The sequence below is a fragment of the Conger conger genome, chromosome 8, assembly GCF_963514075.1.
Source record: "Conger conger chromosome 8, fConCon1.1, whole genome shotgun sequence".
NCBI classification, from domain to species: domain Eukaryota; kingdom Metazoa; phylum Chordata; class Actinopteri; order Anguilliformes; family Congridae; genus Conger; species Conger conger.
Genome location: NC_083767.1, coordinates 13,096,232 through 13,110,312, shown reverse-complemented (window position 1 = coordinate 13,110,312; position 14,081 = coordinate 13,096,232). Strand labels below are relative to the sequence as shown.

The 14,081-nt window shown below is 42.9% G+C and overlaps 1 protein-coding gene across 1 annotated transcript in view; it reads left to right on the top strand.

Moving 5' to 3' along the window:
- The first annotated feature begins 3,329 nt into the window (after nucleotides 1–3,329).
- The window catches only part of tbc1d9 (TBC1 domain family, member 9 (with GRAM domain)), a 28,441-nt gene continuing 17,689 nt past the window's right edge, over nucleotides 3,330–14,081 (top strand). Inside the window, exons 1-5 of the mRNA XM_061251438.1 lie at nucleotides 3,330–3,744; nucleotides 4,157–4,351; nucleotides 10,699–10,809; nucleotides 12,631–12,749; nucleotides 13,322–13,550. Of these exons, the coding sequence (XP_061107422.1) occupies nucleotides 4,231–4,351; nucleotides 10,699–10,809; nucleotides 12,631–12,749; nucleotides 13,322–13,550 (580 nt within the window). The 5' untranslated portion in view covers nucleotides 3,330–3,744; nucleotides 4,157–4,230. The remainder of the gene's footprint in view (nucleotides 3,745–4,156; nucleotides 4,352–10,698; nucleotides 10,810–12,630; nucleotides 12,750–13,321; nucleotides 13,551–14,081) is intronic.

The following is a 14,081-nucleotide window of genomic DNA, read 5'->3' as shown; positions in this document are numbered from 1 at the left end:
TCCCTTTGCCCTCGGTGGTAATAAGATTCATACACACATACAGGAAGTGTGTATAATTTATAGATTCCTTTGCCATTATTTATATTAGTTACTGCTTTCCTGTTCATTGTTCATACATAATCGATTGACCCTAATCCCAACCATATTTTCAGTAGAATCTCTAAATTTGTATGAATATTAAACAAATAAAATGTCAGGACAAAGGTACCCATATATTATCAATATTGCTATGTACTGTTGCTACAACACCCATTGTGCTTGATTTAGACAGCGGACATGTGACAAGTTTCTTTCCAATGAATCCTTGGCACATGAACGCCGCTATGACAAAAGAGAAACCATTTCTGTTATCTCCAGCAGAGGTCAGTACAAACCACTATGTTCTTTGTGTTATTTTTCATGACAGGATATTCGCCTTGGCCTGCATTGTAAATGTACGTGAGCCTGTCCTTGTTTGCTGTTAGTCAGCACAGAATCACACAATCCTACAAGAAACTTTACAAACTATGTTACCTGAATTGCTCAAGCAAATATCCAACTATTTAATATTACGTCAACTGTTTGCTACAGAAGTTGTGCCAAATAATGATATGAAAAAAATATGGTAGATGCACTGTGGTCCCAAGAAGGCAAAGAAGATTAATGATGATGAAAAGAAGATTGAAGCAAATGGTATTTATTTATGTATTAGATGAGCTGATGCTCAAGCAGCTGGTTCAACAGTATGACTTTAGTGCCTCGTCTGGAATGTATACCTGCTAGCCTTATTTCTCGAACCACCATATTCCTTGGGAATTATTTTTTTAATATATGTTTTACGCACCCTCCCTTCGTAAGGATAAGACTACTGAGTTCTCTTATCTAGTGTTTATCTAGGGCGATCTTTGACCATTCCTCCATCCATAATAATTCTGGATCCTTCTTTCTGAGTCTGTGCTTATGGATTGCGCTATTCAATTTATACCAAAGCAATAATTTTGTGATCAGTTAAAGAATGTCTTGATAGATTTTTTTCTAGGTATGTCTGGGATCATTGTCCTGCTGAAAGACCCATTTGCGCCCATGTTTTAGCATCCTGGCCGGAGGATATCAGGTTTTTGACCAAAATGGGTTGGTAGTTGCTGGAGTTCATGACAAAGACCAGTAGATAAAAAAATTTAAAAAACATAATAATAATAAGGATTCCAGACAGAATTTACTTCTCACTCATTTCAAACTAAGCTCCATTTTGAGTTTAGAGAGTTCAACCAGAAAAAGATCAGATGGTTAATTTAATAATCACCTTTATGAATGAAAAAAGTTCAATATAGCCCCTCTGTAGTCTAAAATTGTGGAGATTAGGCCATATGTATCTTAAGCTTTTCCTCCACATTCCAACATTCCATCAGAATAATCTATTGAGTTGCTTCATGTTTTTTTTCTTTTCCAGAACTTATATCTTTATGAGATATACTCAATATATACATATATCAGACAAGGGTATAGTATCATCATTATAACCTTTGTTAAGGTGCTGTGCACTCATTAGCTTTTGTTATGCGTCCAGTAAACTACTCCAGCACAATGCCTAGATGTAGTAATCTCTGATCACCTACCTGTCCACATAATCAGTGAGAAGTGTGAGCTTTCCTCAGGAATAGCTGAGGTCAGGAATCAGCTCTACCGAGAGCAGGTTCATCCGCACTTTACTTTCACACACATTTCACACCAACACAAAATGAGTCACAGTTTCAAATATGCATATCTAAAAGTACAGTCATAAAAAGTTTTAAATCAAACCACTGTTTGGGTAAACAAAAGCCCCTCTGTGTGGTATTATTTTTTTATTTAGGTTGGGAGAACCCCTTGTCATGCAGGACTTTTGTCAGAGTTCTTCTCTCTCAGGTACTTTTTCTACTATATATGGTGGCTAGAGGTGGCATGGATGGTGCAGTGCCGCCTCACAGCTAGGAGGTCCTGGGTTCGAATCCCTGTCGGCTGGGGCCTCTCTGTGCGGAGTTTGCATGTTCTCCCTGTGTCTGCGTGGGTTTCCTCCGGGTACTCCGGTTTCCTCCCACAGTCCAAAGACATGCAGGTTTGGCTGATTGGAGAGTCTAAATTGCCCGTAGGTATGAGTGTGTGAGTGAATGGTGTGTGTGCCCTGCGATGGACTGGCGACCTGTCCAGGGTGTATTCCTGCCTTTTGCCCAATGTATGCTGGGATAGGCTCCAACCCCCCTGCGACCCTGTTCAGGATAAGTGGGTTAAGATAATGGATGGATGGATGGTGGCTAGAGCAGAACTCATTGTTTTATTTTTTTACCTTTTTAATGGCTTCTTATATTAAAGTAAATAATAAATATTTACTATATTAAAATATTAAAGATATTTAATATTACCACAAATAGAAGCATAAATGTGATGGACATGGAATTGTCTGGCTTCATCTGTAAATAAAACAATGTCAGATTATAGTGTATAGACATATGAATACAATATACTATTATTTATTTTTTCTCCAAGGATTAAGTTGTATGTATTGTAGTTGGCTGAATTTGACTGATAAGGTGACACCATTCATTATCAACAGCACTTTGTCACTGCAAAGGCAAATGGATCCCATTTAGATTACTTGTTTATTTAATTCCTCCCATTAAGAAACAGAAAGCAACCCTGGGTGAGAAGGACTTTTCTGCCTGAGAAATTCTTCCCCATGTGAGAAAACACGTTCCCACTGGTTCTTCTCTTCAGTGCAAGGAAAACACCTCTGACAGCAGTCAGTTCCATTCAGAGTGCTTTGAAGATAGACAATTGACAATTGAACACATCATACTGTACTGTTACTATTTTTATCTTAATAAGAAGTAACTTAGCATCAGATATGTCACATTGGGGAGATTTATTAGTAATTGTGTCAAAGGCTGTACAGTGAATTTGGTTGAACATGACACATTCAATCAATAATTATGTTTCAGTTTTATTGTATTTACATCGTTAGCACAAGCTGTTTTCTTCTGGTAGCTATAATGTGTGCCTACTGGAGTGCTCGCTGAGTCTGTAGGCTACCTAGTCACGGTAGTTTCTTAGCAGTTACTGTGTAGTTTGACATTGTGCTAGGTTTGTTTCGTTTTGATCCTGAACCAGCAGGTGTGTGTAGTTTATGTAAAATAAAATGAAAATAAAGCTCGGGACCAGATGATGGGACTGTTTTCTTTGCTCAACTCAAAGTTGTATTGCCCTTTTTGATTGTGGTCCCATTTTAAATCGTGCGCAACACTTCAAAGCCTGCCCCGTGTCGTCCGACTTTTGACACGCTGGGCTCCTCATAGTGTTGTTGTCATTACGCGGGTGTGCGGTGGCGCTACTGAGTGGGTTGCATTATACTGTAAAAGCAAGGATTGCATTGTGTGGGTTATCATTGCTTTGTAAAGTACCTTTTGCGGCTGCCTGACTGACCTATGCGGCACAATGGACGAGAAAGGCAGATGGAGGGCTGATATTATTTTGTCTTTCATTGCTGAGTTCAAACAGTAGTATTTCTACCAGCTAAGCGCAGCCGTCACACCTGACATCCTCGGCGCAGAATCGACAAGGGCTCATCCATCGCGCAGCTCCATTGTGGGAATCGTTCAGGATTTTGTTTGCTGAATACATAGCCGACATATCGTTCTAATGTTCGGTGTTGGTTTTTAAAATTTTTACGGGTTTTTTTTTTACTGAAAATAACACATTGATATTGTTTTCACAGTGCAGAGGCTTCAAAAGGTTGGTAATAGAATTTCATACTCGCTTACTATAGGGATTCAGTACGGTGTGTATGGCTAACGTTAGCCTGCTGCTAAGGCTGGAAGTTGAATGCACGCTTGGCTTATTCCTAGCTACAATGGGCAATGCCCTAAGACATAACCAGCAAGCAAGATTGCATGTGTGTAGCCAACTTACCAAATGTATAATAAAATGGTTTATTGAGCGAAATGCCTATTATTGTAAAGCTCGCTATATGTTATGTTATGCGAGCTAGTGAGCCAGCAGCGCTAATTTCTTATTGTTCGTTTTTATTGCATTAATAAAATCGGGCGATGTCTTTAGCTAGCAAACGGTAGCTAATTTAGCCATTTCGCTAGCCTGGCTGTATTGCTAACGTTTATCTCAATTGTTTCCCCGTTGTCCATGCCAGTGGGTAACTCTAGCTAACTGAACGGTGGCTGTGTCAGTTGGGTTTGATGTCCTTCTAACGAAATTAATGTGAAGATGTGGGTCAACCCGGAGGAGGTTTTGTTGGCCAGCGCGCTGTGGATCACGGAACGAGCGAATCCATATTTCATCCTTCAAAAGAGAAAGGGACACGGAGAAGGAGGTGGAGGACTCGCGGGTAAGCACGAACGGCCACCGTGCATCAATAATTTAGTGATGCCAAGTTATGCAAGTAGTAGTAGTAGATACCGCGCCGTCTGTCACAATACAGATGTGGTTTAGGACAGAATGTCACATGTCTGATACGTGTCTGTCTCAGCATGTGTTGTTAGACGAGGGACAGGTGACACTGACGAATGGAATGCCACTGGACGGCAGCGAGTAACTGGTGCGTCAAATGGACACCCTTTAAATAATCTGCAACTATTTCCATTCAAAGCAGTTGTTATGCAGCAGATTGCTTATATTAAGTGTTGTGAACAGTTACAGTCAGTTATGTGGCATGCGCACCCATTGACTAACAATTACAGTGTGACTTAATGGAGGTTGTGTCTTACTCAACAAAGGGTAATGACAACTGAAAGCCCTCACTTTATAATTTCCTCAATTTTGTTTGTATAAGTGTCATGCAGACACTAGGTCAAAAAGAGGACGTGACCATTACTAGGCCATCAGTGTGGAAGAATTGATAGCTAGAATTTGCCTTTTCTGCAGCTTCATTTGTTTTTCCGAATCTTTGGAATACCAATGCTTTCTAACCATGTAAGGAATACTGCAGATATGGCTGTGATATGTCTGCCTGTAGGTGGATGCATTTCAGGAGTGTCCAAAGGTCGTCTGAATTTAAAGAAAATTCAGAACAGGATAGGATGACATCAGGAAGACTATATTACAGACGAAGGCTGATTGTACAAATGGGCACAGCACTGATTAACATGTGTGTACTCATACAAGAGCTGTCTCTTGGTGTACAGACCCATGATAATGCGTCATCAGTAATTAATGGCATGTGATTGCTGTGCAGATTAACTTGTGCAACCTGCCCTTAGTAGGAGACTTATGTGAATAGACAGTGTTATCATGTCAATGGTGCATATTCTTCTGCAATGCTCTAGACCACTGTTGAGGCTGCTGAGTGTGCCCTTTCATCTGCTTGCTTGGAGGCAGAATTGCTAAGCAATGCAAGTATACAATATTTTACAAAGAAGAATGATGCGATCAAGACATTTATTAGTTTCCTGCCTGGTGGCCGTGTTATCCTCGACAGTGTATTGCAGAGGACAATATCCATGGTAATTGGGTTTCTTTTCTTTTGACTTGCCACTTCTTGTGTCGGAGACCGGAGCTATTGAATTTCTGCAGGTTATTCATTGCAAGGCTGATGCTGTAACCGTATTTAAAAAGTGCAAGGTTGAATTTGTCGGTTGAGCGGTGGCGATTTTTGCCGAGCGCACGCGTGAGGGTCGGCGATGGCGGTGGGGAGAATGGCACAGCACTGGGGATGATGTAATGTTTATGTAAATGTGGACCAGGCTGTCTGGGCACAGAGCACGATGCTCCCAGAGTGCCAGCTGAGGGAAAGAGAGCGAGAGAGAGACACCCGGCTGCAGCGGGAGTGGACAAAGTGATGCTGCCCACAGCGCCGAAGTGCATTCTGGAAAATCGTGGGCACAGAATATTCGTTAGGCCATTAATGAGTTTAGTAGGCTACTTGGCACAGTTGAAAGAGTGGCAAAGTTCTCTTAGATTTCTCTTAGGGTAGCAATGCCAGGGTGAGATTGTTGAATGTTTGGTAAGGAAAAGGAACTGTGTCCTACTAAAAGCAGTGAGCTGAAACACTAACCTGAGCTTTAGAGAGGACTGTGGGCTGGTTTTAGCTCAAGGGTTTTTCTGTTGTTTTCACAGGGCAGACTGTTTCTTTGTGCCCTTGCACAAGTTAGTTTACTTATACAAATCTTGGTTTCTGATAATAGGACTTTTCAAATGTAGGCGATCATAAAATCTAGACAGAAGCCAGTGGTTTGTTTTTCCATTGCCTTGTGATAAGGGCATGATTGGATAACATCCCAGTGAGATACAATAAACTAGGCAAATCATTTGCTGAGAGACGTGCATTTCTGCTGGGGGAGGAGAGAGTTCTATTTCAGCATACATCTTAGAGGAATCCATAACAACAACAGAATCACAGACCAATAGCTAGCAAGCCTCTTGCACAACAATAGATCCTTAACTGCTAGTTTGTTTAAAATGAGCGTTGTAGCTTTGTAGCCCACAGCTCAGAACCATAGGCCCAGCATAAAACCTATGGATGAAAACCAACCAATCAGACTTGTTTTTGTATGTTGGCTCAATTGTCTTGTCAAATGGTTTCTAAGGACCTGTCCGCAGAACTACACTGTGGCTGTGTTGCTTGAGTTTGACCTACAGAAAAAAGGATGACCTGTAATCATGTTGTGTACATTTAGTTCTTGGCTTGTTTCCTGCAGTTGTGTTGTACTGCATGTCTTTAAACTAAGGAAATAAGTTGTCAGTTACTTCTCAGTTTGAGTTTTTCTTCCCCTGTGATCCCGGGTCATCATTATCCACAGTGGTTTTTTTCCTGCTGAACTGAATTGCACAATCCGTGTAACTGCTTTTTTACTGTGTCATTTCCCAGGTCCATACTGTGAATATGAAAGCTTGGATTAATAGTTCATGGTAGCAATCCATGGAACTATGGTGCAGGGGGAGAGAAATGCTGCCTGTCAACTGAAAACAGTTCAAGACTAGAGTGTGATTTATTGAAATAAACTCTTCTCTGCTCTTATTTATTGGATTCTTTAACTGTTTAAAGAATGCAGTTAGCCTTGTCGGCATACATTTATGCAAATAATGTAAAAGAGTAATATTAAAGAGTAAAACAATAAATATGGCAACCTTATGGTTGCAATGTTTGGCTATTGGTTCTGTTTTATGGGTAATAGAGTTTGTGTGTCTGATTCGTGGATGAATCAGAAGAACTCATGCTGATGAAGTCTTGCGCTCATTAACTCTAATACTCTAATAACTGTGGCATTTGCAAAACCCTTTAGAAAACCAGTAATGTGACCAATGATTGGTCATGGTATTTGTTTCGCACCAGCCATTGGTTGGTATTGGTTTTGAGTAAGCTAGACGGTTTTACACATGCTAAAGGCCTTAGTGAATCAGGTCCTTGGTGCACCCATATTGGTGATGTTACCACGACAGGGGGTATTTAGAGTAACCGAGAAGTGCAAAATACAGCCGGTGATAAAGAAGTCCCAGGTGACTACCGGAAGCCTGTACATTATAATCCAGTTCAAAACCAGGACGTAGGGTTAAAATGAGCTGAAACTCTCAGTCCCACGCCAGCTCCTCGTCTGCATGAAATGGATTTTAGAGGCCAGTACCCAGAGGAGCTGAAAAGGGATGGGAAGCTGAAAGAGGAACCCTGTGCTTCCCCATCCCGTCAGATGCAGAGTAAACGCTATGAGTTTCTGGCGTGAGGGATGACTCTTATCTGTAGGGGGTGAAAAAAGGGAAGCTGTGATTTTGGTTGTGTCCGCTTGGAAACAAGGTTCCTCTTCTGCTCCCCTGGTTTCTGTACGACAAAGGCATGACTGAACTTTCAGTTCTTACAAAATTCTGAATCCCATTGGAGTTTTTCTGATTAATCTGAGAAGGTTGCGTCATTGCTTGTGGCCATTTGCAGTTGCATAGATTTTGGAATGCACAAGCAAATTGATTGCAAATGAATTCATGAATTCAGTTATCAGCAATAATGTAAGTACAGAGCAGCTGACAGCCATTCTTCACGTGGGTGTAATTCAGTCCTTATTTTTAAGTAGGTGTTGGTGTTCCACTTCTTGTTGTTTTTTTTTTATTGCCCAGTAGAAGTGTGCTAGTCAAAGGTTGAGTGTGGGCGATGCTGATGAAGGCTTGCCCTCGTCTTCGCGAGTGGCTTGGGCTCTGCGGCTGGAGGTATTTTTGGCGGCTGCTGTTTTCCAAATTCGCCGCGTGCGCTCGCTGCTCTTAAGGGTTCACGGCTCCCATCTCCTTCCTGTTTACGCCCGTGGGCGAGCGGCTTAGGTGTGAGATGACGTGGCTGAGTTGTGCCGACTTTCCCTTCTAAGACCGCGTCTGGCAGGGTGGGGGTGGGTTATGGTGGGGTTTGGAGTAGGCAGCCGGTGTTATCTGTCATTAATTTGGTCTGAGGTGAAGCCTGACTGCAGTTCTGGCGGACCACCCGCCTCTCCCCCGAACCGTACAGTGAGCAGTGCTTGTTTGCGCATTGACAGAAGAGTAGCGAGAGGTTGGTTTCCTGCACTGTAACCACACTGTGGAGAATGGAATCTACATAACATGACAGAGACGTTTCGCATCGTCTTCGCTTTCCGACCACTGACCTACATTTGGGACCTGAAGGTGTATGCTTCCATTTTTAGGCAAAAAAAGCGGCAAGTACTGTTAGGATGTATATCACTTTTACAACGACGAGAGGGACATTAAAATCTCTTAATTAGCCTACATTAAAAAGTAGGTCTTGAAATAAGCAGAGGACTCCTTTTTACAGTAATTATAAAGTTACCTTATACTAGCCTAGTGATTTTATGACTCGGTTACACTCACATGCACACTCTTTCAGACCATCAGAAGACCTGATCTCTTTTGGCCCAGTTGATTTAATGGTGATATCTTAGATTGCTGTTCAGCCCTCAGCATTTTACAATGTTTTCTGGTCTGACCTTGTCACATTTGCTAAATCTTGGCATACGGATGCAGGAATTTCGACTTCTTTGCTGAATGTGTCCATTGTATCGCTTTATACAGGTAAAAATAAAACACCAATTTTGTGCGGAAGCATGTTGAAAATGTCTGCACGGGTCTTATCATGTGGGTCATGTGATGATTTTAGATTCTTGGGATTCCATTTTTCAGAAGGTGAGTTCCACTGCAGCTGTGTGTGTGTGTGTGTGTGTGTGTGTGTTACTCCTTGTGTGGCATTCCGGCGTCTATCTGAAAAACACGGCCAGGGCTGGATCGGGCTCCCTGTTTAAGCGCTGAAGCGGATTCTGTTACTTCCGAGAGGGCGCGAGTCGGAAATAGCATCTTGGGATGACTCATGATATGATGAAGCCAGCCAGGCCCTCTCTCGCAGGCTCGCAGAGGCCCGGACCCTCACCACCGGCGTCCTGGGAGACGGACTCCTTCCCAATCACGATAATGAGGAGGTTTCAATATTGTCCACTTCTGTGGACGTCAGCCTGGGTGACCGTTCTCTGTCAACATTCAGGTGTGGCTGAGACGTAGTGGCGCCCTGAGGCCTTTCAGAATGCTGGCTTGCATCTTTATTACGTTTTCGCAGGTATAACCGACCACAGACGCACGTCAGCAGCGTCAGAGGCCAACATCAATCTTGCCGAAGTGAAGCCAGTGAAATCAGTGTGCCTTCTGCAGTGCCTGGCGGGCGTAGCACGCCTGCTCTAACTAAGTCTGAGAGCGTAAAATGGGAGAAAGTGCCTTCTCCAGTGTTGGCTTATGAAATAATGCTTTATCAATACCGTGTGTTTGTGTGGCTCTTTTCTTTTTGAGCCTGAAAATCCTTTCTTATCTCTTTGAAACAGGCTGATGGGTAGAAAGTAGGCTACTGAACCGCTATGAAAAAGAAATGTTTCTTTGGCTCTCCTCTCTCAGATGTATTTGTGTGACCTGTGCGAAATGCCACCGTGGCTCCCCTTCTCTCAAACGAAATCACTCTTGAAATGAGTAACCGAAACAGGCTATTGATTTTAGGCTGCATGTTAATGGTGCTAGAGACCGTGTTATCAGGCTGTTGACCCCACTAGTAAAACCGGGCAGTATGACTGCTCGTGTAAAGAAGTTTTTAAACCTCTGTTCCTGTGTGTTTTTGTTAGTCTGATAGTAACCACTTGGTTTCAGGTGATGGATGATTCCACCTCAAGGTGAATATCAGCACAGCCATTAATTACCTCATCTCTTGATCTGTTTTCACCCGGCTTTAGTCAGGCAGGTTTTATCTTGCATCTGTGTGCTGGCATTATTGAATGCAAATAGGCCTAACTGAGGTTTGCAGTAGAGTGCCCCTGGGCTGATATTTTTGAATTTTTAATGATGTGTTATTACGAAGTACGCCATTTTCGTTTGTGATCCCAGAGCACCAGCTTTACACTTGGGGTGGAAATAGGATATGACTGATATTGCCGGACAGCAATGCAAGACTAATATTTGGCAAGAGGAAGGTTGTTGGCGTTAAGTTCAGTCAGCTTGGCACTACACATCCATGATTAGCAGTAGATCTGAGGTCAGATATATAGGGAAAGATCACAAATCCAAAGAACAGCAGGGAATGTTGGTAACGGGTTACCTAGTTGCGAAAGCAGAGGGGCTATTTGCAAGTGTGACGTGTTCTCGTAGGTTTTTAGCCTATTCTGTAATGTTTTTATGTCCAAGCTTTCGGTACATATCCAGACGATAGTCTAATTCATTTTGTTTCCTCTCCTCCAGGGCTGCTGGTTGGAACCCTCGACGTCGTCCTGGACTCCAGCGCCCGAGTCGCTCCCTACAGAATCCTGTACCAGTCCCCCGACTCCCTGGTGTACTGGACCATAGCCCACGGTGCGTGTCAGATAACTCCCCCCCCAACCCCATTCCCACACCCCCCAGAGCCCACTCGCACATCCGGCATCTTCTCTCCCCCATCGTCTGAAAATGCTAAGCATTACGTCACAGGCCGGCATTCTCAGAAAATAAGTATGACTCAAGATCCTGATATTCGAGTCTGTCTGGATGTGCAAACGACAGGAAAAAGGAGACCCACTCTGCTCTATTTTTGTGTGCGTGTCCTGCGGCCATTTTAACTTGTCAGTGTTTGCCATTGACACGTGACCCGGCCAGGCTGAACGAGAGATGCATGGACGTTATAGCTCTATGTAAGAGGAAACCTGCTGTCACACAGGTGAACTCCCAAGGGAGTGGTCAAACAAGTTAGACTAATTCATGTTGCCGAGATTGCACTCGCATGGCTATTCTGCAGGGTCTCTGTGACTTTGTAAAAGATTTCATTCTTATATTCCGCTACTTGTGATATTGATTATATTATAAACCCTTTGAAAAGCTCCATTACTATGGGAATATTACTTTAATAATTTTAGTCTCATACCTTTTCAGAAATTGAGTCAGCTAGTTATTTGTTGTAGCCCACGTTAGGACAGTTGTGCCTTGTGCTGTTGCTGGAGGTATATTACGGAGGCCATTTTGGGACCTGCACAGGCCGCTCTTCATGGTACAGTGGAGCAGTGGTGTGTGCCCTGCACCTCACGTTTGTCAGACACATTTACAATATGCATTCGCGCACACACACACATCCAGACACACGTTTACACACACATCCTGTAGACCCAAGCACGTACACACAGACTGCACACACCCGCACAGAGACAAACACGGCAGCTCATGCGCACTCGCATGAGAGGCTAAGACGGAGGCGTGCGCGAGCTGTTTTTCCTGGCTGGAAATGGAGACTCCAGCGGAGCGAATGGGCATGGCTAATGCGGTTGAACACTCTCTCACTCTGCCAGGCTGAGGGCCAGAGATTAGGAGGGAAGCAGAAACAGAGCAGTGCTGAGGGCTTCCTCCATCTGCTGCTCTCTGGTAGTCAGGCTTATCTACGGCACTGAAACCCAAGAATCGTACCACAAAAACATCATTTTTTTTGCTGAAGTCCTACTTTCTTTCACTCTCCTATTATTCTGCAATATGACGCTGGTTGTAAGACCACTTCACGGGTTGGCTCTGAGCAACATTCTGTTTCTGTATGTGTTGTTTTATTAAAAGAATACTCTTTCATGCCGTACAATATTTGTTCAGAATTAAATTTTATTCTGGTAATTTAGCATTGTGTTCTTCTTGCTTACCTTTCCATGTGGGAGCAAATGCCCATATTACCACTGCCATACGGTGTTTAGTTATTCTTATTTAGTCAAACACCTTGAAGATGTACCTTCATTTTGTAAGTAAATATTGATGTAAACATCTTTCCTCCACTTAGATTTGTCATTTGCTTTAAGTACAGTGTACAGTTCACCTTACACCTGGCCCACATCCTTTGCCACAGTTTTGCATGTTTATCTTTGGCAGTGAGGTTAGAAGGTCTCTGGAGAATGTTAGCAGGATCACCAGTGCTACAGCTATATGCAGAGGGCAAAGCTCAGCGGTTCCCAACATGCCCTGGGAGAGGGGAGGTGGGGGATGTTGAGAGACAATTGTTGAGATACAATTGGGAGGCACAAGTGACGGTTGAAGGAAAAAGGGTGTCTGTCTGTGTGTGATTGGGGGGGGTTTGGAGTTTGGGAAACCCTGGCTTAGAACTTGGATCAGCCCAAATGTACGACTGCCCCACATCTAAGATCTGCATCTGGTGTCCTCCCTCTCTCTCAGGGAGCTCCCGAAAGGAGATCACTGAGCACTGGGAATGGCTGGAGCAGAACCTGCTGCAGACGCTCTCCATCTTCGAGAACGAGAACGACATCACCACCTTCGTCAAAGGCAAGATTCAGGTGAGTCCCTGCTCTTCTCTTTGAGAGATTTACAGTGCCAGCGTTCGGTCGTGCTAACAAACGGCTTTCAGTTGGGGAGTATATCCTGTTGTTTTCTTGATGCAGATATGAGCTCTCATATCATTATTTCACTCCAGAAGGCATGGGCTGTAATTCATCCACAAGCATAAATATAATTCGGTCCTATTGAGTGTTGATAAGAAATATTTAGTAAAACTGTGAAAGTAAACAAAATAAACATAACTATTGGGTGTGATAGTATGAATAATACTTATAAAAACGGAGATCATAGGCTTCGTAATTACTATCATTATTATTATTAGTGTTTGGGAATTAAATAAGATTCTATCCCTTGGCTATATTGTCATGTAAGCCATGAAACATTGGCCAGTAGTCATTAACAATCGGTTGCTAAATACCTGCCGAACATCATCATTGAATTTGCTAGGGTACATTAGCCTTAAATGTAAAACATTTCGGACCCAGCTTGCAGATATACAGTATCACATGAGAGAGAGCTAACATTTAAATGGGGAACAGGCACAAATGAGTATGGCCTCCTCTTGGTGTAGGGTATCATCGCAGAGTACAACAAGAACCATGGCATCAAGGAGGATGACGACACGGACAAGTTCAAAGAGGCCATCGCCAAGTTTCGCAAACTCTTCGGAATGCCCGACGAGGAGAAGCTTGTGAATTACTACTCCTGCAGCTACTGGAAGGGCAAAGTTCCCAGACAGGGCTGGCTCTACCTCAGCATCAACCATCTGTGTTTCCACTCCTTTCTGCTGGGCAAAGAAGGTACTGGAACACCTCCCAACACCAACTGCACTGAGACCAGGCAGCTTACCGTGTATAAAACAGTCAGACCAAGTACATTAACGTGTATACCGCTGTCAGACCAAGTACCTTAACGCATATTTCATTCAATTTTTTCCTATTACGATCATGATAGGATGTGTATTTTTGTATCTAGAATAAGATTGCAACATGTCCCTCCAAGACACCTCCACTGTAACTTTATTCTCAGAGAAACAATCCCTGTTTAGTGTGCAAACTGATCAGTGGAGATGCATGCCGAAACGTGATTTTGAATGAGCAGATATGCGCAATCTATTAAATAATTTGATTAATAACCCATATATGTAACTACCGTCTCTGTCTCTCTGAATCTCGGTACTGAATCTAGCTTCAGACAGTTCTCAAAGTTGGAAGTTATTCTGCAGTAGTTTTACCTGCTATGCTTGCCTAATATGTTGAGAGTAGCTTGGTACCATATCTCATTTGTGTAACATTTTCACCTTGTAGCTTCAGTGTAAGACATGATGGTAC